General features: G+C 50.2%; 2 protein-coding genes across 4 annotated transcripts in view; one reads left to right on the top strand and one right to left on the bottom strand.

Moving 5' to 3' along the window:
* The window catches only part of gfra4a (GDNF family receptor alpha 4a), a 125,555-nt gene extending 112,373 nt beyond the window's left edge, over nt 1-13,182 (top strand). For both annotated transcript variants that reach the window (XM_078089327.1, XM_078089326.1), the window contains 5 exons: nt 1,149-1,488; nt 3,177-3,286; nt 4,287-4,421; nt 9,780-9,955; nt 10,738-13,182. In XM_078089327.1, coding sequence (XP_077945453.1) covers nt 1,149-1,488; nt 3,177-3,286; nt 4,287-4,421; nt 9,780-9,955; nt 10,738-10,887 — 911 coding nt within the window. In that variant the 3' untranslated portion in view covers nt 10,888-13,182. The remainder of the gene's footprint in view (nt 1-1,148; nt 1,489-3,176; nt 3,287-4,286; nt 4,422-9,779; nt 9,956-10,737) is intronic.
* Nucleotides 13,183-15,482: 2,300 nt separating this feature from the next.
* atrn (attractin) overlaps nt 15,483-21,544 on the bottom strand; it is a 57,710-nt gene continuing 51,648 nt past the window's right edge. For both annotated transcript variants that reach the window (XM_078089319.1, XM_078089320.1), the window contains exons 28-29: nt 19,857-19,971; nt 15,483-18,461 (exon numbers count right to left, since the gene is read on the bottom strand). In XM_078089319.1, the coding sequence (XP_077945445.1) occupies nt 18,337-18,461; nt 19,857-19,971 (240 nt within the window). In that variant the 3' untranslated portion in view covers nt 15,483-18,336. The remainder of the gene's footprint in view (nt 18,462-19,856; nt 19,972-21,544) is intronic.

Below are 21,544 nucleotides of genomic sequence, written 5' to 3'. Positions count from 1 at the left end.
CGTGATTAATGGGTGTTTTCCCGCCCTCACAGCGGCTCTCCCTCAAACAGAGTAATGACCCTTTTCAGAGATGCGAGCCGCGGCTGCAGCTCATCGTGTTCTGAGTATTCAAACAACAGAGTAATTCATCAGCTGACGGGAAGTCAGTCGGGAAGTGTCTCTGTTCAAAACATTCGCCGTTCCGCACCGATGAGGAGGCCGTTTGATGCATCGTCGGCCCCTAAGAGGGGCGTCGACGGCGTTTACTCGCTAAGATGCACTTTGGCAGCAGGACAAACATGCACGCAGTTGTTTTCTTTGTGCAGGTTGACGGAGAAACGAGGATCCAAGGGGATAAACTAAATAAAATTAAAACAAATAAACATTAAAAAGCGCCGGACCACCCGCCTTCTGGGTGCATCGGACGGGGGGGGGGCGCTCGCCAGCAGACCCGGCCGCAGGTTTCTACCATCTAACGAGCAGCTTCCTGCCGAACGGCAGCTCGTATTCGCCGGGAGGTCGCCGGGGGTTTAATAAGAACACACAGGATGATGATGGATAAATAATGCAGCCGAAAAGAAAGAGGGTTATGAAAAGGGGGGGGGGGGCTCATTACCGGGGAAGTCAAAGGGGAGGAGGGGGGGGGGGGGGGGCGCTGAGGTATGCAGAGAGTTGAGGGCGAGGTGATGGAGGAGAAGGGAGGAGACGGATGGGCTGGTGGGTAATGGCAGACACGCGGTGATGGAAGAAGGCGGCGAGGGACGGGGGAAGTCAGGTGAGAGCGCGGTGGGTGGGTGGGTGGGGGGGGGGAGATTGAAGGGAAGATGGGTGGATGGATGAAGGGAGGCAGCCGTAATTACAGGCCTTGTTGTGCGGGCGGAGAGACGCTCCTCCACTCCGCGTTAACCCAGCAGAATGAAGTATTCAGCCATTTGGTCCCAGCTGAAACACATCCAGCGCTCATGCAACATTTAAACGGCCTTCATGTTCTATTCATCGCACGGGACGCCTCTACATATAATCATCATTTTGGGTTGGTTTGTACTTGTCTGTGTGAGGCGAGAGCGGGAAGTCAACGCCGGCTCCAATTGGGCCCTGAAATCACGGGTAAACATTCCCTGGGATCCGCACGGAGGGATGAAACGCTGTCTGCTTCCCTCCCCGTCCAGAGTCCGAGGTGACGACGGTGAACCGCTGCCTGGACGCCGCCAAGGCGTGCAACATCGACGAGACGTGCCAGAAGCTGCGCACGGAGTACGTCTCGTCCTGCATCCAGCCGTCGGCCCGCTCCGCCCCGTGCAACCGGCCCAAGTGCAGCAAGGCGCTGAGGAAGTTCTTCGACCGCGTCCCCCCCGACTACACCCACGAGCTGCTGTTCTGCCCCTGCACCGACACGGCCTGCTCGGAGCGCCGCCGCCAGACCATCGTGCCGTCCTGCTCCTACGAGGACAAGGAGAAGCCCAACTGCCTGGCCCAGCTGCGCGTCTGCAAGGCGGACTACGTGTGCAGGTAGAAGGCGGGAAACGCGGCGCTCGACCCGCCGATCCCATCGTTTGCTTAAACGACGAGCTAATACGATATTGGATATTATTCACAGGGATTTAAGGGGTTAAAGGGGTCAGTAAGGTAAGCGAAAGTAATCCGCGAAGGGTTGATTCGGACAGACACGGTGTGTTCAAGGGCTCAGATTTAAAGGCAAAATAGATTTTTTTTTCTCAAGGTTAGAGGGAGAAGGCAGACTCCTAAATAAATAGAGAAACACTCTTTGATACTCTCTCAGGTTTCTATGTTTGACTTGTTAGCAAACACCAGCCCGAGGTTACAGACTCATCCGAGATTTAGTTTGATCTTCCAACTCCTGAGAAAACAATCCGGGCCCCGTTGACCCGTTAGATGTTGGAGCAGCTCCACCAGCCCCGTGTTTACTTACTGGCTCCCTGCTGTTCCTCCCCGGACGATGGATGGATGGATGGATGAGTGGGTCCGGCTGGACTACCTGGGAGCTCCTGCCGGCTTAATTGCGAGCTAAAAGAGGCCAAAGAGCTCCGCTGAGCTGTTGGTATGAGTGATAATTCTGTGAGCGATCACTTTCACATCATGACAAATGTCACCTTTTATTCTCCAACATCAAGCCGTCGCGACAGGGCCGACCTCTGAGGGTAAAGTCCAAAACGAGAGAGGCGAGCTTAGAGTCCTATCCCACCAGAGGAAGGGGGGTTAATCCCTTCAGTTGTTACACTTAACTGTTTAATTCTAATTACTTCAGTTAAACACTGCAGCCGCGTGTGAATGAGACAACAAATATTCACTGTCAGAATATTAACAATTTCTCATGAAGTCTGCGGGTGTATTACTGTCGCTCGATGCGGACCGAAAACACAGCGTCCTCATACGCACAGTCAGCCCGCCCCCCACCTCCCCCCCCTCGCTGACAGCGAACGGTGGCCAGCGTTTAATCTAGTTCCTCTCCACGTGTCAGAAAGACAGAGGGCTTCATCTGTCACGGCTATCGATCAAGCACCACCCTCCGCTGCCGCCCCGACGGATGGGGGCATCTCAAGGCCCTCCCCCCCCCCCCCCCTCCCCCGCGTGGCCCGGCAATTCCGCAGCAGTCAGCCGGCATTAACGGGCGGCCTGCAGAGGACGCCTTCAGTTAGCACGCGGGCCTGTGAGCTCTACGCACATCATCACAGTGACATGACAAACGAGGGGGGAGCCGCGGGGCCCCGAGGGGATCCCGTTACAAATGCCAGTCGACGGGGGCCGCTGATGCGATATGATGGCCGCCGTGGCCTCGCACGACGATGACGATGATGATGATGAGGCTGGATGTCTCGCCGACTGCCAGTAAAAGGTGAAGGAGGGACGGCAGAGAGCGGCTGCAGGAGGGAATATTTCTGTGGAAGATCCATATTTGTCTAAAGTCTTTGCCCCTCATCGACTGCTGGCAGCCGCCCAGAGCACAGCCCGCCGAGGAAAAGTGAGGAGGCAAGCAAAAGAGGGATGATAGTCGCCAGGGGCGGCCGGAGAGGAGGTTCAAGTGCTGCAGAGGAGGGGCGGGAGCGAGTTGGATGGGCGCCGTGGGTTTCAGATCCGCATCCAGCCGGGCAACAGAAAGCACCGGCGCCGGCCCTCGGTGACGCGGCGCGTGCAGGAGCCAAGCACGGCTAAATGATGGCGTGTTATTGCTCCCGCAGGTCTCGCTGGGCTCAGTTCCAGTACGACTGCCAACCTGCCGAGCCGAGCGCCAGTGGCTGCAAGCAGGACAACTACGCGGCGTGTCTCCTCGCGTACACCGGCCTGATTGGTAAGAACTAAATCTCTCTCTGTGCCATGTGGCTCCCGTGTGATGGATCGGGAACAAAAAGGTTTCAGGGAGAGGAAGGCAGAGAGCACCTAACGGGACTCAAAAGAATGAATCGAGGATTGCGATGAGCAGCGCGGTGCAACAATCGATGGAGAGCTGATTAATGTGGCTGCAGCGTGCCGGGCCCGGGCGCCGGCATTATAAGTGCAATTACAACTATCGACTGGTGTTTTGGGAGAATTAACCCTGACGTGGCGACGAGTGGGTGCATGCGCAGGACGCCGCTTATTGTATCACATAATGCTCTTTTCTTCCCTTTTTAAACCCACTCAATTCAAACACGTCATTATGGGACAACAACGCTGCTGCAAAAAGAGTAGGGAATTGTTTTGTTTAGTGTGTTAAGTTGGACTGAGGGAGACAGAAAGGTGTTCACTAGTGATTGGCCATCTGGAGTAGAAGTGAGACTCAGAGGTGTTGTTTTTTGGAAGTCTGGGACCCAGAAAATCAATGGAGGTAAATCAAAACTTTTTTCGCCAGACTGCCTCAAAGTGCAGCAATTCCATTTCCCACCTCTTTAAAAAGAAGAAAAAAAGACAAGCCACCAGGCGTTATTACCCTTTCTGGAGAATGATTTCCCAATCACTTCTTGCTGAAAAGCTCCAAAGGCGGAAAAGAATAAAAATAATCGATCCGAGAGACTTCTGTGGTGGTGGCTGACTTTGTACTGCAGGTCGCTGGAGTCATCAGACTCCTCTGGATAACTAACTACCAGCTCACGCTGGGAGAGCAAAACAGCTGCTGCTGTTCCTGCACGCCTGATCTGTAGCAGCGTCACATGACCTTCAGCAGCGCCGAGTCTCTTTTTATACACGATTGACCAAGAACATTCTGAAATAATTATAACAGGAAATCAAGAGAAAGTTGCAGCAAAAACTAGTTTGAAATACATTTCATTCCAAACGTTTTCAGTGGTATTAATAATTCACTCCTTTCCCAGGAAGCACAATAACTCCCAACTACCTTGACAACTCCACGTCCAACGTGGGACCCTGGTGCTCCTGCGCAGCCAGCGGCAACCACAGGGAGCAATGCACCGACTTCTTGACCTCCTTCCACGACAACGTCTGCCTGAGTGAGTAACAGCTGACCTCTGACCTCTGGCTGCACCGTGACAAGTACAAGGAGACAAGTGTGAGCAGTCTGTAGTTGTGAACTAAATGACCCTCGGTGCTTTGACACCTCGAAGGACTTTTCTGTACGATCACAGCGGCTCGGTCTGAAACAACTTAGAGTTTTATGGTTTAACGTTTTTGCTCTCGGAGAGCTGCATCTATATGCACCTCTATGCATCTGTATGCCCCCACGTATATTCATCCATATGCATCTATATGCACCTGAGTATATGCATCCATATGCATCTATATTCATCCATATGCATCTATATGCCCCCACGTATATTCATCCATATGCATCTATATGCACCTGAGTATATGCATCTATATGCACATATGTATATGCATCCATGGGCATTTATATGCATCTATATAGATGCATCGTTCTAGGAATGTATTTTATTTAGTTTACAAAACAATTCATCAAAATTATATTCCAACCATATTTAACAGAGAAAGTACTAAAAATATTTCATGAATTTCCGAAAGTAAAGCGCTTTATAAGTCGTGTGATTCTGAAATAAACGATCCCATGGAAATCGCACAAGTTTTGAAACTTCGTTTAGGCATCAGATGAGATGGAATGTGCAGAAAATAAAACAGAATAATTAAAGAGGGATTCAACATTTTCCTGTCTGCTGTCAGTTGAGAAGATCGATGCGACACTTACTTGAAGAGTGATATTGATCTGCTCATCTATAGCTGAGCAAGACAGCGAATATAAATGAATATAAAATAGATGTTATTTGTTTGAACAATCCGTGAATCAATGTTAGGACAGTAGAGCACACATTCAGACAAATGCATGGCCACTTTCATGTGCACAGTTTCCAGTGCAGCCGATACAGGAGGCTGACTCACGTTTATCCCGACTTATGGTAAGTCTCTTACTTAAGAGGGAGAGAGAATAAAAAGCATCTCGGTCGCCTTTGATGGTGCATGACGAGCATCAGCAAGACACAGAAATACAAACCGACTTCTCTAACCACCGCAGTGTTCTATTCAGCTCTCATTTGGACAAAACAACCACATTAGGTTCAGAAAAAAACAACGTTTGCACTTAAAATAAGTAGCATAGCGAAGTTAAAATGCAACCAAGAGAACCTAATTCCAGAAATGCCATGGAGACGGACACCAGTGTCCAGATTCTGTTTGTTTGTGAGACCGAGGTGTCTCCTCTTGAAGAAAGACGGGGAAATGGACAAAAAAGTGTCCCCTCTGTCTCCTGTGTGTGCACTCCAGCCTGTACTTATTGGTTTCTCTGCACAAATAAGACTCTCAGACAAGCGTCCCCCCGAGTGACGGAGCAGTGTTGCTGATAGGTGGTGCAGCGCTGCGACGGGTCGCCACGTGTAATAACATGAGCTTGATTAGATTAACGAACGCCGGGAAACGGATCAGTTCTTCTTCTTTTAGATAATAGAACATTTTGTTTAGAGCGTCAGAACAGATGAAGACCTCAGTGACTGATACACAGCTGCTGACGTTACGTCCGCTGTTACCTTTTGTTTTGGCTTTTATTCACCCAACAACAACAACACCAACACCAGCACCAGCACCACCACGCAGCGGTACTGACAGGAGATGATCCCTCTGAGTGACGCCGCGGCGCACACTGGGCTTTATTCCTCTAACAGAACAAGACAAATTCTTACAAAGCTGTCAGCCTCGATAACGGCGCCGCTGACGGACCGATGACACCCGTCACGCTGCAGACGAGGGGGGGGCAGCAACACAGTGGCCTTTGTTAAGTTAGGTTAAGTCCCGGTCCAGCTCCTACAACGACACGGAACCCTGTGTGTGTGCGTGTGTGTGTGTGCGCGTGTGTGTGTGTGTGTGTGTGTGTGTGTGTGTGTGTGTGTGTGTGCGTGCGTGCAGCGCTCCGGCTCCACATCAGAAGGCTCATTGGAACCGATAAGGGAACAGAAGGCCGGAGGAAAAGAAAGAGAAAAAAACGCCGAAGTGGAACATTAAAAAGAGACAAAGCTTTAAACGAGCTGAATATAAAACACAAGTTGCCGTGCAGTTTAAAACTTAAAATAGTAGAATGCACAAAAGCAGGAAATTAATCAAATCGAGTCCGGATCAAATAAAGGAACGAACAGCTGAGAGTCGCAGCAGTTTGTTCCAGATATGTGGAGCAGAAAGACTGAAAATAAGTCATGTAAGGTTCTTTATGTGTACAACAAACCCAGTTTAAACTGAATTATTTATGGTATGTAAGGACATCAAATCTTCTGTGTTCTTTTCTTGTCAGATTGATTCTGTACTGGACTTTATAGCTCAAGTGTCCCTGTGGTGTCATAACTACCTTATAGCTGTGGTGAGGCTGGAGGAGCATATTTAATGAACAACATAGGAGCTAAAAAACGTATTCGCTGTTATACAAATATCATAGTTTAAAAGTAATTGAGTGCTTATTCGTTGATTCCAAATTCTAAATATGATTGCAGCTTATTCTATTAAGTATCACATTAATATCCCACATTAACCTTCGACCATTCGTCATGTTTCTCAGAACCACCAACTGAATAAACTGAATAAACTCTTCTGAGAAACAACCAGTTCAATAAGTTCACTTATATTTGCATTCTTTGCCATAAAAACAACATGAGTCCCCAAGGATCCTGATACATTGTTATTTAAACATTATTTATTTTAAAAGCACTAATTACATCGGAAAACAATGATAAAAAGTCAGTATGTACAAAGTGATGGAATAAGCAAACGAGCTGCAAGAACATTGAAGGAGAACGAAGAATCGTCTTCTCATATGAGAACATTTAACAATGATTGTTTTAGATCAGTTACAGTGTCCCGCATCCATTTTGACGCTCAATGAGATGATGACATTAGTTAAATACTCCTGTTTTCCATATAATGACAGATGACTATTTACTTCCCAGCCGACGGCTCGCTGATGGACATCGCGAGCTCCTTAGAGAGAAAGGGAAACAAACCTCAGACCGACTGACCTCAATTCCCCACGTCGGAGTAAAGAAGCCCCCCCCTCCAACCCCCCCCCCCCCCCCCCCCCCCCCCCACCCCGCCTGAGCAAATTGCTGAAGCCAAACAGTGGTAATCGTTTCTAATTGGGGTAATTAATCTGCCCTGAGAGCCCCCCCCCCCCCCCCCCCCCCTCGTGCCTTGTGTTACCACAGTGTCCAGAGGAGGGAATGTTATTCAATCTGACTCAAACGTCCCCCGATGGCTGCGTCTCACATTTGGGGAGCACAATAAATCCTCCTGGTCTCTTTTGGTGCTTACCTCATCTTCATGCTCATCCTCATCTTGATCCTCATACTCATCCTCATCTTCATGCTAAACTGCAGCTCTGCACTCTGAGCGTGTCAGAAAAAACGGAGAGGACAGATGGAGGTGAAGCTCATTTATTTCTGCAATTACTGTAATGTTTCTTCTCCTGGTTAAATCAGTGTTGGACCCTAAAGTCTGACTTGGAAGTCAAAGAGCTGTAAGATGCTGCAACCCGCCAAATATGTAAAGAAGACCTGTCACAACAGCTGCAGACATCTTTTGGCGCTCTCTCTCTCGCTGCAGTCTCTCTTGCAGAGGCATCAGCCAAGTTGTCCGCTGGGTTCACCCCCCTCCCCCGTCTCCCCCCCGTCTCCCCCCGTCCCTCCCCCGTCTCCCCCCGTCCTCTTGTTGTAAGTTGCAGAGACTCTAATTAACTGCACAGTTTGCAACAACAGCGCCACGCAGGTCAGCCTCCGTCGAGCAGTTGGTGCTCGGTGCTGCACCGGTGGGGGCAGTCGGGTGGAGGCTCTGCATTGATCCCTGCAGCACGTAGTTTGTAAGGCCGATGGATGGATCAATTTGTTATGATCCTGTGATGAATCAATGTTTGTGTGTCGCTCCCCGCTGAAGGCTTTGAAACCCCGTCGCTAAAACCCACTGAGTCACTCATGAAATCGGAGGGTTTTCTGGGTGAAATAATGGTGTGATTTTTTTATTTCTAAGCACCCACATCCATCTTACAGTACAAGCTGTGGATATTATTGATGGATCTCTCATTCATGTCTTCATTTGAGCATGTTTTAGTGGAAGGGACTTTCATGCAAACGTAATTGCTGTAGAGTTGCACATTAGCTGAATGAAATAAATCAATCAATTCATCATACGATCATAATTCATTGTGCTTGTAATAAATCTGTGGGAACTTATTGTGATGGTGTCCTTTGGCGTGTACAAGACCATATAAATCAATCAGCGTATAATATTCCACCTGCTTACTGTAAGTGGCCCATTTAAATATTTACTATATATATAAATGTGTCCAGGCTTCTCTGCTTTCATCCCCCAGTCTCTGAATCATCTTTGTTATATTGTTGTTTTCAGCGCTGAAAGGCGTAATTATCTGTCTGTCAGGTGAGGACGCAAACCCGAAACATCGAAAGCATCTGTTTTATTTCACGGAATTACATCCCAACTAGAACATCTGCTGTTTTTACGCTTGTTGAGGCCAAACACAATCTCTAAAGATTCATTCGTCCGGATATTTTTTGAAAATTTGCACCTTAACACCAGTGAGTCCGGCAGTTTGTGCAAATGTGAACGCTAACGTCGCAGCACGATATTGGTGGGCGATCAACGGCTTCGGCTTCCGCTGGCTCCTCGCGGCCTTTTGTAGTGTGTGTGCAGGTGTGGATGCTTTATCGGGGCTTGTTAATAGGAAAAGGTTCCCTGCTGGAGACGCAGCAGATTGAGAAGGTGATGAACCAGCAGAGAATAGTTTCTCTCAACCACATTGTTTTGTTTCACCTTCGCCGCGGTCGGTGTATTTTGGAACGCTGCATGCAGCTTTTAGCAGCTCAAAGTAGACGCGTGGCTCCACGTGAGCGTTGGATGGCGTGTTAATAGGCCGCCGCATGCTGGCGAGCTCGCCCTGGAGACAAGAGGTGATGCCGTTGTTCACTGCGTGGTTAGTATCACACGTGTAAAGTCGCTCTGTGTTCATAATCCCTAAATAACATCTGATGAGAAGAACAGCTTTTAATTAATCCGAGCGCACATTCTGGAGGGACGTCGTCTCCGGTTTCTGTGAGTCGACCTCATTCGCTCCACAGCGGATCCTTTCCTTTATTAGAAGTTCTGTCGGACTCGCTTCTCAGCGAGCATCGGACCTGGTGACGATCCTGTGACCGAGTGTCATTTTAAAAGCTCGAGGGACACTTGATGCTCCTTCGGGCGACGCCTCCTCCGATGCTCCTTCGGGCGACGCCTCCTCCGATGCTCCTTCGGGCGACGCCTCCTCCAATGCTTCTTCGGGTGACGCCTCCTCCGCTGCCCTCTCGTTCCAGGAAACTCCATCCAGGCCTTCGGGAACGGCTCGGAAGAGAAGCCGGGCGATGGGATGCCCAGTCCGGCGACCGCCAACCAGAGCCCGCACCTTGCGACCACCACCGCCGCCGCCGCCGCCCCGGGCGTCTCCGTGGAAACAGAGCACAGCATTCTGAGGGCACAGATACCTACTCAGGTGAGACGGCACGGAAGAGTGAGACGTACGACCATTTCCAAAAACGGAGACGGCCTCGCTCAGGATTTGGGTCGCAGCGCTTGCGATAGCCCGGGGGCGTTTGTTTTATTCTGCAGGGACCAGCGAGACGGGAGGGATTTACATCGTCTGCATAATTCAGACGGCGTCCGGAGACAAAGAGAACGGAGGCCGTTCCTGCTTGCTGCCTCGTGCACAAAATACACTGAGGCGCTCAGATGTTATAGAAATCCCAGAATGCAACTGTTTAAAATTCAATGATGTCACTCTTCACTTGTCAGTCAGCGCTAAACAATAATGATCCACAACTAAATGTCAATGTTTCTCCTCATTAGAGCTCGACTTGGATTTTGAGAGTCTAATTGATTTTAGATAAACAACAACACCTTATTAGCCGATTGTCCTTTTGATCAACCTTATTGATCCCAGATCACTGCAGGATTCAGAAGACGCTTATTGAAAATAAAAGCATGAAGTCAGGAAGCGGTGAAGTTGGATTAACTGGGAAACGGTCTTTGTGTAAACATCATTAATGTAGCCGCACAACGAGCATCTTAATGTGGACACACGGTTTTCAGATATCAATAATGAGAAATATGGAAATAATGATTTATTCCAGGCGTGGGAAAGTTGGGCCTCCCAAAAATATGAAAACACTGTTACAAAACACACACACACACACCTTTGTGTGGCCCCTGAATGGGACAAATAAGCAGCTGGAAGCCGCCGTCTGCGTTCTGACGACACGCTGGTTTCTCTCTCAGGTAAACGAGAACGATAGATTGTGGGGCGACGAGGGAGACTCCACCCTCCCCTCCGGGGGCCTCTCCGACGGCGGGGCCGAGCCCCCCCGCCTCTCCCTGACGCTCGGCCTCGGCTGGCTCCTCCTCCTGCTGCTGCTCCTCGGCCAATGAGAGGCCTCGCTCACCGGGCCTTCCAAAGGACCAAACGCCAGACCTGGGGGGGCTGGTTGGTGTGTGAGAAAGAGCCATTTCTATGTCAAATAAGGTGGTGCGGGAGGGAGGGAGGGGGGGGGTTGATCCCGCCCCCGCCCCCGCCCCCCCCTCTGTCAAACATTAAAAAAAGGAAATCCCAGTTAATCTCTTTTCTTGAATCATGACTCAGATGTGTCGTGTCGACCTTCAGGAGAAGCGCACGACCTCATCTCCAGCTTCACGTCACGACCCCCCTCCCCCCCTGCCCACGACCCCCCTCCCCCCCTGCCCACGACCCCCCTCCCCCCCTGCCCACGACCCCCCTGCCCACGACCCCCCTCCCCCCCCTGCCCACGACCCGCCTCCCCGAGTACAAACCGCTCATGACGTCCAGGAGGTGAAGAGACGATGCTGGAAAGCAAAGTAACAAAAAAGAAAATTAAAAAAAACGTCTTTTTTTTTGTTGTCCCGGAACATTTGTTGTTAAAGAAAACTATTAAATGTTCAGACTTTTGTCTCAGACGGAGTGATGAAGTGTAACATGAGGTTTAAGGTGTTTGTCCACATGCGGCGCTTCGCTCTTTAATCACCACATTTTTATTGGAGAGGATTTTGTTACCCAGAAAGCACATAATATATATATATAATATCTCACAAATTACAATGAAATGTTTGCCTGTTGTTGTGTTTTAAGTGGCAGGATGAACAGTGAATTTCCAAATAAAGAATATATATATATTAAATATATATAGAAACAATTTTGTTAATTGACATTTAACTTTGGTAAAAGCTGTTTTTATTTCTTCAAACATGGACCTACATTACTTCTTAGCCTTCGACAACCGTAAATCATTCATTTGAAGTGTTTATGCATTAAGCTACGAGCCTGACAGACTTGAGTTTGCTCCTCTTCAGAAATGTAAAAAAAGATCCTGTGGCGTTCGATGCGACAACAGACGACAATACGTTTATATTTTTTAACTGTGTGAGGACTCCGTCGACACGTCTGGGACAAATCTCGCCGAGCGGAAGACTGACTGAAGCACGAACGAACGCTTCCGTCTTTGGGAAAAAAAAACAAAAAACACTAAACTCCTGAGGGGAGCGAGTCGCCTGAAGAGAAAGACGTGTTGCCCCGGGTTACGGGCAGACGACCTCAGACGGCGCCCGGTGTGACGGCGCCTCTTTTCGGATTTTGCCCTCACAGTTCTTACTCGATGGAAAAACAAAAAAAAACTTTATTCTTCCTCACTGAAGTCCGTGTCGTTTGGAAATGAGACCCCCCCCCCACACGTCTCACTTCCCCTCTGAGATCTGCTGCCATTCAAGTACAATAAAGAATAAAGAGCATCGCGTTCCCTCTCATGTCGACGTTCAGCAGCTTTCACTTCTAGTCGCCTCATTAAACGTATCGTTAACCAATTTCATGAACTCTGTCGCGTTATTCTGGCAACTCAGATAAACCACCAGGAAAGATTGTCTACGTATTAAGTATTTATGGCCTGTAAGTTAAATCAATGGCTGAGATTCTACACATGAAGCAGCACAAGCGTTTATTTAGCCCCTCGGCTAGTTTCCGTTTCTCTTCATCAGCTCGTCAGTGTTTCCTCGCTGATGAAGTCACCAACGAGGGCGTTGGAAGTGAGAGACTGCGGTTTAGGAAAAGACGCGCTGAAGGGAAAACGCATCAAGTGGCGTTCGACGATTAAAGAAATCGTGTAATTGAAAAGGAAATCCAGGCCAGAAGATGACAATCCTACAGCGTAACTCAAAAGTTCTAAACGGTTGAATGTTTTTTTTAACCGGGGCGAGCGGCCACACCCTTTGTTTGTGGTTTCCTGCCGCTGTGCGTTGGACGGTTTGTCGTGAGGCGACTGGCCGAGCGGCTCGTCCGCTCCCTCAGAATCCCAAACGACACGCGTGACACACGTGACGCACGTGACGCGCTGCATGAGGCTGAATTCAGACCTCTCGCACACCTCTGGTCCCCTGACGAGATGTGACCCTTGACCTCCGCCATCCAGACTGCAGGCTCACCGCTCTGTATTTCAGAGGAAGTACGTGACCTTCTCCTCCCCCGAGGAGCGCCGCCGCCCCCCCCCCCCACAAGCATTGAAGTTCAAAGAAATCTATTTTTTATCACACGCACTGCGTGACTTGTGAAGGTGTTCTATTGCCGTGTTTACGCGACACAGTGTACCATGTGATGTCTGTAACAGTCATTCCTCCCGTTATAATAAAAACATTGAGAGAAAAGTCACTGGGCTGATTACGACAACGTAGAAAGTTGTGTTTCTTCCGCCTCGCTGGAGACATATTGCTCATCGCAGCTCACAACATGTGAGGCAATAAGGTGCCGCGGAGACGGGAAAAGTATTTGGAAATGATCGGATGTGCATTGACGTCCAGACCGCTCATGTTCTTCCTCTTCTTCAACAAGAACAGAAACGTTGACAATAGAAATAAGTATTTCTTATTTTATGTTTGAATGATCGTCAAGGAAACCACAGAGCACCACGAATACAAAAGTTACCTGACTGGAATCCAACATCGGCCCCTGAATTAATGTTTATGACCTGAAGCACAGACTTTAAATCAACACTAAACGTGATCTCAGCTCCTCAAAGAGAAAAACGATGCTGTCGTGTCCGTTTCACTCAGTTTGTGCGCTGAAAAACATCTGGCTTCACATCTGCACGTTTACCTCTGATTAATGAATGAGCAGAACACGTGCCGAGGGGGAACCCATCGTCATGACTCACAATCTGGGGGACGGGGACAGGGGGGACAGATCGGGACCACTCCTCTGAGGAAGTTATTGTGATAACGTGTCTGAAACTGAGACGAGAAAAACAAACATCTGCCGCCAGGAAACACAAATGCACATTTCGCCGTGTGACCTTTGTTCAGCATATATTGTATTTAAAATACTACGGGGAAGTTTAGTCAGACGTCATCGCCCCCGACAGAAAAAAATACACATTTTGAAGCGGAGGAGACATAAATATACTACGTGCGTTTGGTGAAAGCAACAAAGACGAGATGAGCTGAAAATGGATAGACGGATGTAAAGTCTGCAAACAATCTCAGCCTACTTGGAATTAGACTGGAGGGGGTGGAGGGGGGGGGGGGGCGGGGGGGCATTACCATAATGTGAAGGAAGGGAAAAACAAGGAAGAATAAAAGCATCATTATCAGCCGAGCGCTGCGCAGGCTGTCAAAACGATCGAGATGGATTCAGTCAAAGACTTGAATTCAAAGGGCAGCACCTAATCATCTGTTTACACCGAGGGGGGAGGAGGGGGAGGAGGGGGGGGGGGGGGGGGGCAGGGAAAGGTGGCAGATGAAGGCAGAGAAGAATGTCGGGGGATGGCAACCAAAAGAAAAGAGGAGACAAAGGTGAGAGGAAAAAAAGATGCTAATGATGATACCTTGCATACGTCGCGTCCTCTCTCCTCGCCCCGCGTCCTCTCTCCTCGCCTCGCGTCCTCTCTCCTCGCCTCGCGTCCTCTCTCCTCGCCGTGACGCCACACTACGGCCTTCATGTCGTAGTCTCGACATGTAGACATTTGAGACGATGGACGTAGTCGCCGTGTTTGTGGCGTCTCCTTGACGATTCAGCAGGTTACAATAGATATATAATATAATATAATAAGGCACTATTCTACATATATAATATAGTAAACAGCTGCTGTTCAATGATTAGTCAATAAGAACATTCTCTTGTATTAATCATACATATCTTTGCACATACATCCATTATACACATTCTTCATACTATCGTCACATTATAGAACTAAAGGTAAATGTGTCGTTGTCATGGTCACGGCTCATGCGACAGAAGGCGGTCACATCGTCGCGATAAAGGACGTTTTCAAATGACACGCCTGCTTCGTTGACTCCACTCGCTTCTATGAGAGGAGGCGAGGAGAGGAGTCAAGGAGTCAAGGAGACACAGTCGGTAAAAGGGGAGCGGCTGAGAGGGAAGCAAAGACAAATGGAGTGAGAAGTGAGAATAATGGAAGGAGAAGGAAGAGGAAGTTGTAGGGGGGGAGGGAGGGTGAGGAAGGATGAGGAAGACAAAAGGAGGGAGTGAACAAAATCTAAAAACAGGGAGATGGAAGAGACAAGAAGGGAGGAGGAGAGGAAAGGTGCCAGACAAAGCGGGAGGAAGTGACAGATTAAGAGAGGAGGGGGGAGGGACGGGGGGGTGAGAGCGAAGAGGAGAAGGAGACGATCGGGAGTGAAGGGAGTGTGGGAGAGAAACAAAAAGGGACAGGGAGCAGGGGGGGGGGATTAAAGGGGGAGAGATGCAGGATGACTGGTGATGAACAACACGAGCGCTCACCGACTCGCTGCTCCGCCCGAGGCCTCCGACGCGTCAGCCGCCGCATTAAAGTAGCAGCCAACGTTTGAAGGGAAATAATAACTGGTGTCACAACACGTTGGGGGGGTAGGGGGGGGGACACCTGCTGAGCCGACTGACTTTAAAGCTCTAAATCTTTGTCCTGACGAGGGTGTCCTTTCAAAATAAAGCTCATTTCCTCTCAGAGGCATCGAGACAAACAGCTGGGTGGATTTCTACGTTTAATAATAGACAGAAATGTTCTGTATTCTTTTATGTACATCAGTAATTACAGGTTCAGTATATTATTATCCTCAAGTTGTACAAGTACTTCCATCAGCTGGTCGTAACGCTTCATCTTTACACTGCGGTCTCACATATAAAATATGCCGTGTACTGCGTGCACATTTAGAAAAGCCTGGAGCGGTTCGCAAGAAACGATTCTTTTCAAAAGCAATCATTAAATGTCACAGTACTTCCTCATTATTTACAAAAACAAGAAAACAGCAACTGCTAAATTATACATATTAACAAACTACTTCCTTGGTATATAGAATGCCGCTATACAAAGAGAGGGAAAGAAATAAGAGGGTAATGCCCGACGTACAATGACCTTATTCTCATGCTTGAACCTGCGGATTAGAGCTTTTTTAGATTTTTAATATTAATCCTGAAATAAACGATCCAATCTGGTGTGATTTGGGGTAATTAATCACATGCATTTGCGGAACACTTGTACCTATTTAACACAGAGATTAATAAGATGAAATAAGGCCACTGTAAAGTTAAAATGTCAGCGGGCCGAGGGAGGCGCACTCTCTGAAGGGTCAAAGGTCACGCCTCGGTGAGTCCAGCCCTCTCTGGACCTTTTATTGTGCTCTTAGGAGTTTGGATCGGTCACTTCTACGGGGCCTCGCCGGCGAACGCTGTGAGGGGGAAAGAAAAGTACTTTTTTTTTTTTTTTACATAAAATGAGGGAATTTCGAACCACCGGCGTCGCCGGGACGAGACGTCTTCCGATCGCTGCGGATCAACGCTGTGACGAGCGGGTCGATTCTAATCCCCGTGACTTCGCCGCGTGGCCGCGATTCGCAGGTACGACAATAGAACATCGGCACTCTGCACGGAGCCGACAGCCAGACGGGTGTGTGCCAAACTAAAGCCGGGACAATATCACGAGCCGAACACAACGGGACTTCCAGCTGGTCACCACGACGACACGAGCCGGGGAGGGGGGCAGTGTGTGGGGGGGTCGGGGGGGGTTATGGACGTTGTCTCCATCATCATGGAGCTAAACGAGGCCATTTGGCTCTCAGGTGTTTTTCTCCACAACAACAATTACAGGGGAGGCCGAGCGCGGCGATAAAGCCCACAGCTGTAAAAAAAAACACGTCCAATCAGCCAGAAACACATGGAAGCGCCCGTGTGTGGGGGGGGGGGGTAACCATGGAAACTGCCCCCCCCTCCTACCCCCACACACACAGAGACACAGCTATTCCTACCCTGATGAGACTTTGTGTAGGAAAGTGACATCACATCTGGCTCAAGTAGTATTTACAGGGAGCACAGTTGGTTTCATCTGCCCCCCCGAACCCCCCCCCCGCTCACATCTGCCTCAGTGCATCCCGGACAAGACGAGCCAGGTCTGCCATGATGCGACCCTGTGACCTCTCAGTCGCTGAAGCGCCCCATCGCCCTGGGGGGGGTGGGCGGGGCAGTACGGAGTGGGGGGGGGCGCTTAAACCTAAAGTTCACACATTCAGCTCGGCTGCACGACTCATTTTACATTCATTTACAAAAGAAAAACTGTTCTTTTCTTTGTGAGGTTCACAGACGCTTTGAATCGGCCCCACAGGAAGACGACTGATCTCAGAGCTGCTCCCGTTTGGTGACTGATGTGAAGCCCCCCCCCCCGTCGAGTCTCTGCAGAAGCGGCATCTCGAGCTTCCAACCCGAAACCCGCCGGCTAAAAGAGGCTCGAGTGGAGAAATGAGCAAATAAAAAGGAGGCGATAATGAAGCGTAGAAGTGAAGTGCTGCGACTCCTTAACCCTCGCCGGGTCGCCGAGCGGAGCGCCGAGCACATCGCGCGCTGCGTAATTATAGAATGTCAACTCGGTTCGCACTTTCCGCTCTGACCTTTTCCCGGTGCTGGAACTCTGCGCCGCCGCCGGAGCAGCAGGCCGAACACACGCGAGCGCCTGTCGGTTATTAAGTCGTTCTGCTGCCGCGGCGCTGCGAGGGCGCCAAGTTAATGACTTTTGGGAGGGAAACGTGTTTCTATGTCTGCCTCCGGACGAAGGCCTGCAGGTGTTGAACGCTGCCGCGGCGACCGTCACGGCTCGTTCCGGCCGGCGCCGGAGGAGAGAAGGCGAGAAAGGACGGATCCGCCGACCGCGACGCCTTCAAGAGACGGCGGCCGCAGGGTCGACTTCTTCTGCCCTTTATGCGTTCGCCTCCTAATGCCATTTGTGTGTCTTTCCTTCATTTACCCCCCAGTTGACAATAAGAAGAACTACTCGCTCTGAAATTGGAGCAGTGATTTCTGGCTCGGGTCCAGACGGCGGCTCCTGGGGGCCAAACTGTACCGAGCTGCGGTGGCAGTTTGGCCCCCGAGTGCTGAGCAGTGAACAGCCGGGGGACAACTGACGGGTCAAAGGCCTGGAAAGACGCTCTATGGAAGAGTGTGTGTGTGTGTGTGTGTGTGTGTGTGTGTGTGTGCGCTCATGCGCTGCTGGACCAGCTTCAGTTTCTTCTGTCCTTCAAAATAAAACACCCCCCCAACAATAACTTAGGTAAAACAATAACATTGAGGGTTGCAAAGTTTCTTTGTTGGGTCTCTTCTAGCAGCGAGCCGCCCCCCCTCCAGCGGGGCGGGGGCGACAAATGTAAAATGGGGGAAGCCCCCCCCCCTCCGTCCCTTTTGTCCAGTTTCAGTCCATCAGTTTGCGGGGACGGGGAAGGAGCACCGCTGAGCCCCCCCTCCCGACCCCCCCCCTTCCCAGCAAGCACCTCCAGAGTCCGTGGAGGAGGGGGCGGGGCAGGGAGGGGTGTTTGGGGGGGCCGGTGGCAGAGGGGGGGGGGTCAGATGCAGGTGGAGGGCTGCGCGGTGGGCTGGTGCTTGCGGTTCCTCAGGCCTCCGGACTTCTCCTTGAAGCCGACGCACATCTGCTGGGACACGTCCACCAGCGCGCTGGCCACCGCCAGACCTGCACACAGAGAGACCCCGTTACCGCCGGCAACCGCGAGCGGGACTCAACGGCTTCGCCGCAACGACCAAGACGACGTCTGGAGGCGACACCTCGGTGCTGAACATGTTCGGGCTTCCCAGAAGCTTTATGGAGCCGCGTGAAGATCCTGAAATTCATTTAAAGCGTCTCTGAAGGAGCCGAATTCTCTTCCCTTCGTAAACACGACAAGGATTCATACACAACGTTCTCCGTGTTCGTGGTTGAGGATCAAATAGGAATAAACCTACAGTAAATAAACCTACAGTAAATAAACCTACAGTAAATAAACCTACAGTAAATAAACCTACAGTATAAGCACCACCTTATTGCAAGGCATTGTGGGTAAATACTATCCGTCAACAGCACAAACAAACCATTTTTAATGACTTTGTATCTACTTAATTTAGTAAACACTACGTATACAAACCCCATTTAAGACAATTGGAGAAACACACACACACACACACACACACACACACTTAGTTGTACCACTCTTCATTAACATCATTAAGTATTAATCATATTTTCTGAGCCATGAAATTCCCATAAACTCCATTTATCTCCAATGACGGACGCTCCGTCGAACACGCGTGTGGGGGGTGAGAGAGGGGGGAGGGGTGAGAGGGCGGGGGGGGGGGGGGGGGGGGGCTCTCGCAGGCATGAGGAGACGGTAGGAACACGGCTAACATGGTCTCCACAGACGGCGCCCGAGGGGGAAGCAACGCTGGGTTTGTTATGACTAAAGGTGTGTGTGGTAATTAATAGGGGGGGGAAACACATGTGGGGGGGGGGGGGGGGGGCATTCTCCTGTTTGGTCTGATGAAGAATCTTCGCGTTTCGTCGGACGGATGAAAGTGTAAATATTGATTCTTAGACATCATATGTAAGATCACGCGCTGTATGCACAGCTGAATTAATCAGGGGGCCGCGGGAGCCCCCCCCCCCCCACTCCCCCTTCAGCCTCCACACTGCAGGTGGCAGCTTCATTATCCACAGACTCCTGCAGAAACCATCTCAGACTAGACGAACGTTCTGCAGGAATTTGCTCAGTGTGCGAACGGGAGAAACGACAGAAGCTTTTCTAGCAGATCGTTGGCTGATGTCGTTTTATCGCGGTGAAAGTTTCATAGAAGCCGTTAATCGAATTGACTGAGCTACATCGGTGTAGTTCTCCACCATCCACCATCGAGGAACCGTTAGAAGGTTCCTCCTTGCTGCGGTTCGGGTGTTTCATCTGAAACCCCCCGTGTGGACTGAAGCCCTCTGCGCCCTCATCGAGGCGGCGTGGAGGCGACCTGAAGGAAGGGCGACGCCAGGCGAGGGGGCAACCCGAGGGAGACAACGCGGCCGCGGGTTTCGGCGGCTTGGTCTTACCCGACTGTCCTGGGGGGGGGATGCCGCCGGCGCCCCTGGGTAACCGCACGAAGATGGAGAGCACGGCGGCCCGGTTGCCGAAGCAGGGCTCCAGGGCGATGGGTTTGGGGACGGACTGCAGGAGAAGAGAAGGAAACGTTACACATCAAACGCTGGGAAGCCCACAGCCGCTTTGCCCCCCCCCCCCCCCCCCCACACACACAGGCAGATCTGCCCCCCCTCACAGATTCATGACAAAGCCCCAGGAGCGGAGATTTGTGTCGGCGGTGCAGTGCTGTCGCCGCGGGCCGCCTCACACGCCTGATCCGCCGCCTCCTGTTTATCAGCATCCCCCCTCCCCCCCCGGTAAACAACCGGCCGCTTCCGCCGTGATATTCATGGTTTACCTCGGCGGAGGAGACGGAGGACGCACACACCACCTCAGCTGCATACAGATGGTCTCCTAACCCCCCCGAACCCGTCCAACCCCCCCCAGCTTTCCTTCTCTCTCTCTCTCTCCATTTCTCGTGCCGGAGAGCAAACTGGGCCACACACACACACACACACACACACACACACACACACACACACACACACACACACACACACACACCGACGAGGGGAGCTTAACGGGAGTGACACACAAATTCCTCACACTGCAACACTCGCATGCAACTGAATACACACACACACACACACACACACACACACACAGGTTGATCACAGCTGGTCTCACACACACACACACACACACACACACACACACACACACACACACGGTGAGCGGGGCAGTAATGATATTCAGGCTCTGACCCACTTTACACAATTATTCTGTGCTGCGACTCTCGGAGGTTTACCTTTCACACACAGGCGGTCACACAGGTAGCTGGGGAGGCGACACGAGGACCCGGATGCCCCTCTGTGTGTGTGTGTGTGTGTGTTCAGCTAACATGATGATGTGGTACCATGTGGGGGGGCTGTTTGTGCACATGTGTGTTCATGTAGGATCTGACAGAACTGTGGTTCAAACTTGATGATAAACGCTTCCTGAGGCTGGAATCATGGTTGAAGGAAAGAAAGAAGAAACAAACCCAGAGAACCTCAAAGATCATCAGTTCCATTGTTTTTTTAACCGCTAGCAGAATGAATAGCGAGCATCGCGCTTTGCATGAAGAATGAGCAGAATTAAGAAAAGATTTCAGAGTCTGCTTGAACGTCGTCGGACTAACAAGTGTGAAGAACTGTTTTCCGTGTGATAAGTGAGTGAGTGAGTGAGTGAGTGAGTGAGTGAGTGAGTGAGTGAAAGCGTTAATCAGACCGGATCTGCTGAAGGAGACAGACGTTCCATCAGGAACAGCATTCTCTCAAAAATGATAAAACGATGCAAAAAACAATAATCCAATTAAATGAACAGATTAATTAGCGATGTGTGCCTGAGAGGGAGGGGGGGGGGGGGGCTGCAGTCCTCATGCCTGTATGAATGTGTGTGTGTGTCAGTGTGTGTCAGTGGACACTGGTGGGTTTGCTTTGCTCTCTGAGCAATTCTCTTAATTTCAATAACACACACACACACACACACACAGGAACAGTACACACCAGCAGCATCAATGAGCAGCAGAAGGCACCATATATATATATGTATATATATATAAATAATTATATATATACACACACACACACATATAGATGGTGCATCTGATCTGACACGC

This window comes from Gasterosteus aculeatus, chromosome 15 (genome assembly GCF_964276395.1).
Source record: "Gasterosteus aculeatus chromosome 15, fGasAcu3.hap1.1, whole genome shotgun sequence".
Lineage (NCBI taxonomy): Eukaryota > Metazoa > Chordata > Actinopteri > Perciformes > Gasterosteidae > Gasterosteus > Gasterosteus aculeatus.
The sequence above is the reverse complement of the archived record's forward strand: the minus strand, read 5'-3'. Positions and strand labels throughout refer to the sequence as shown.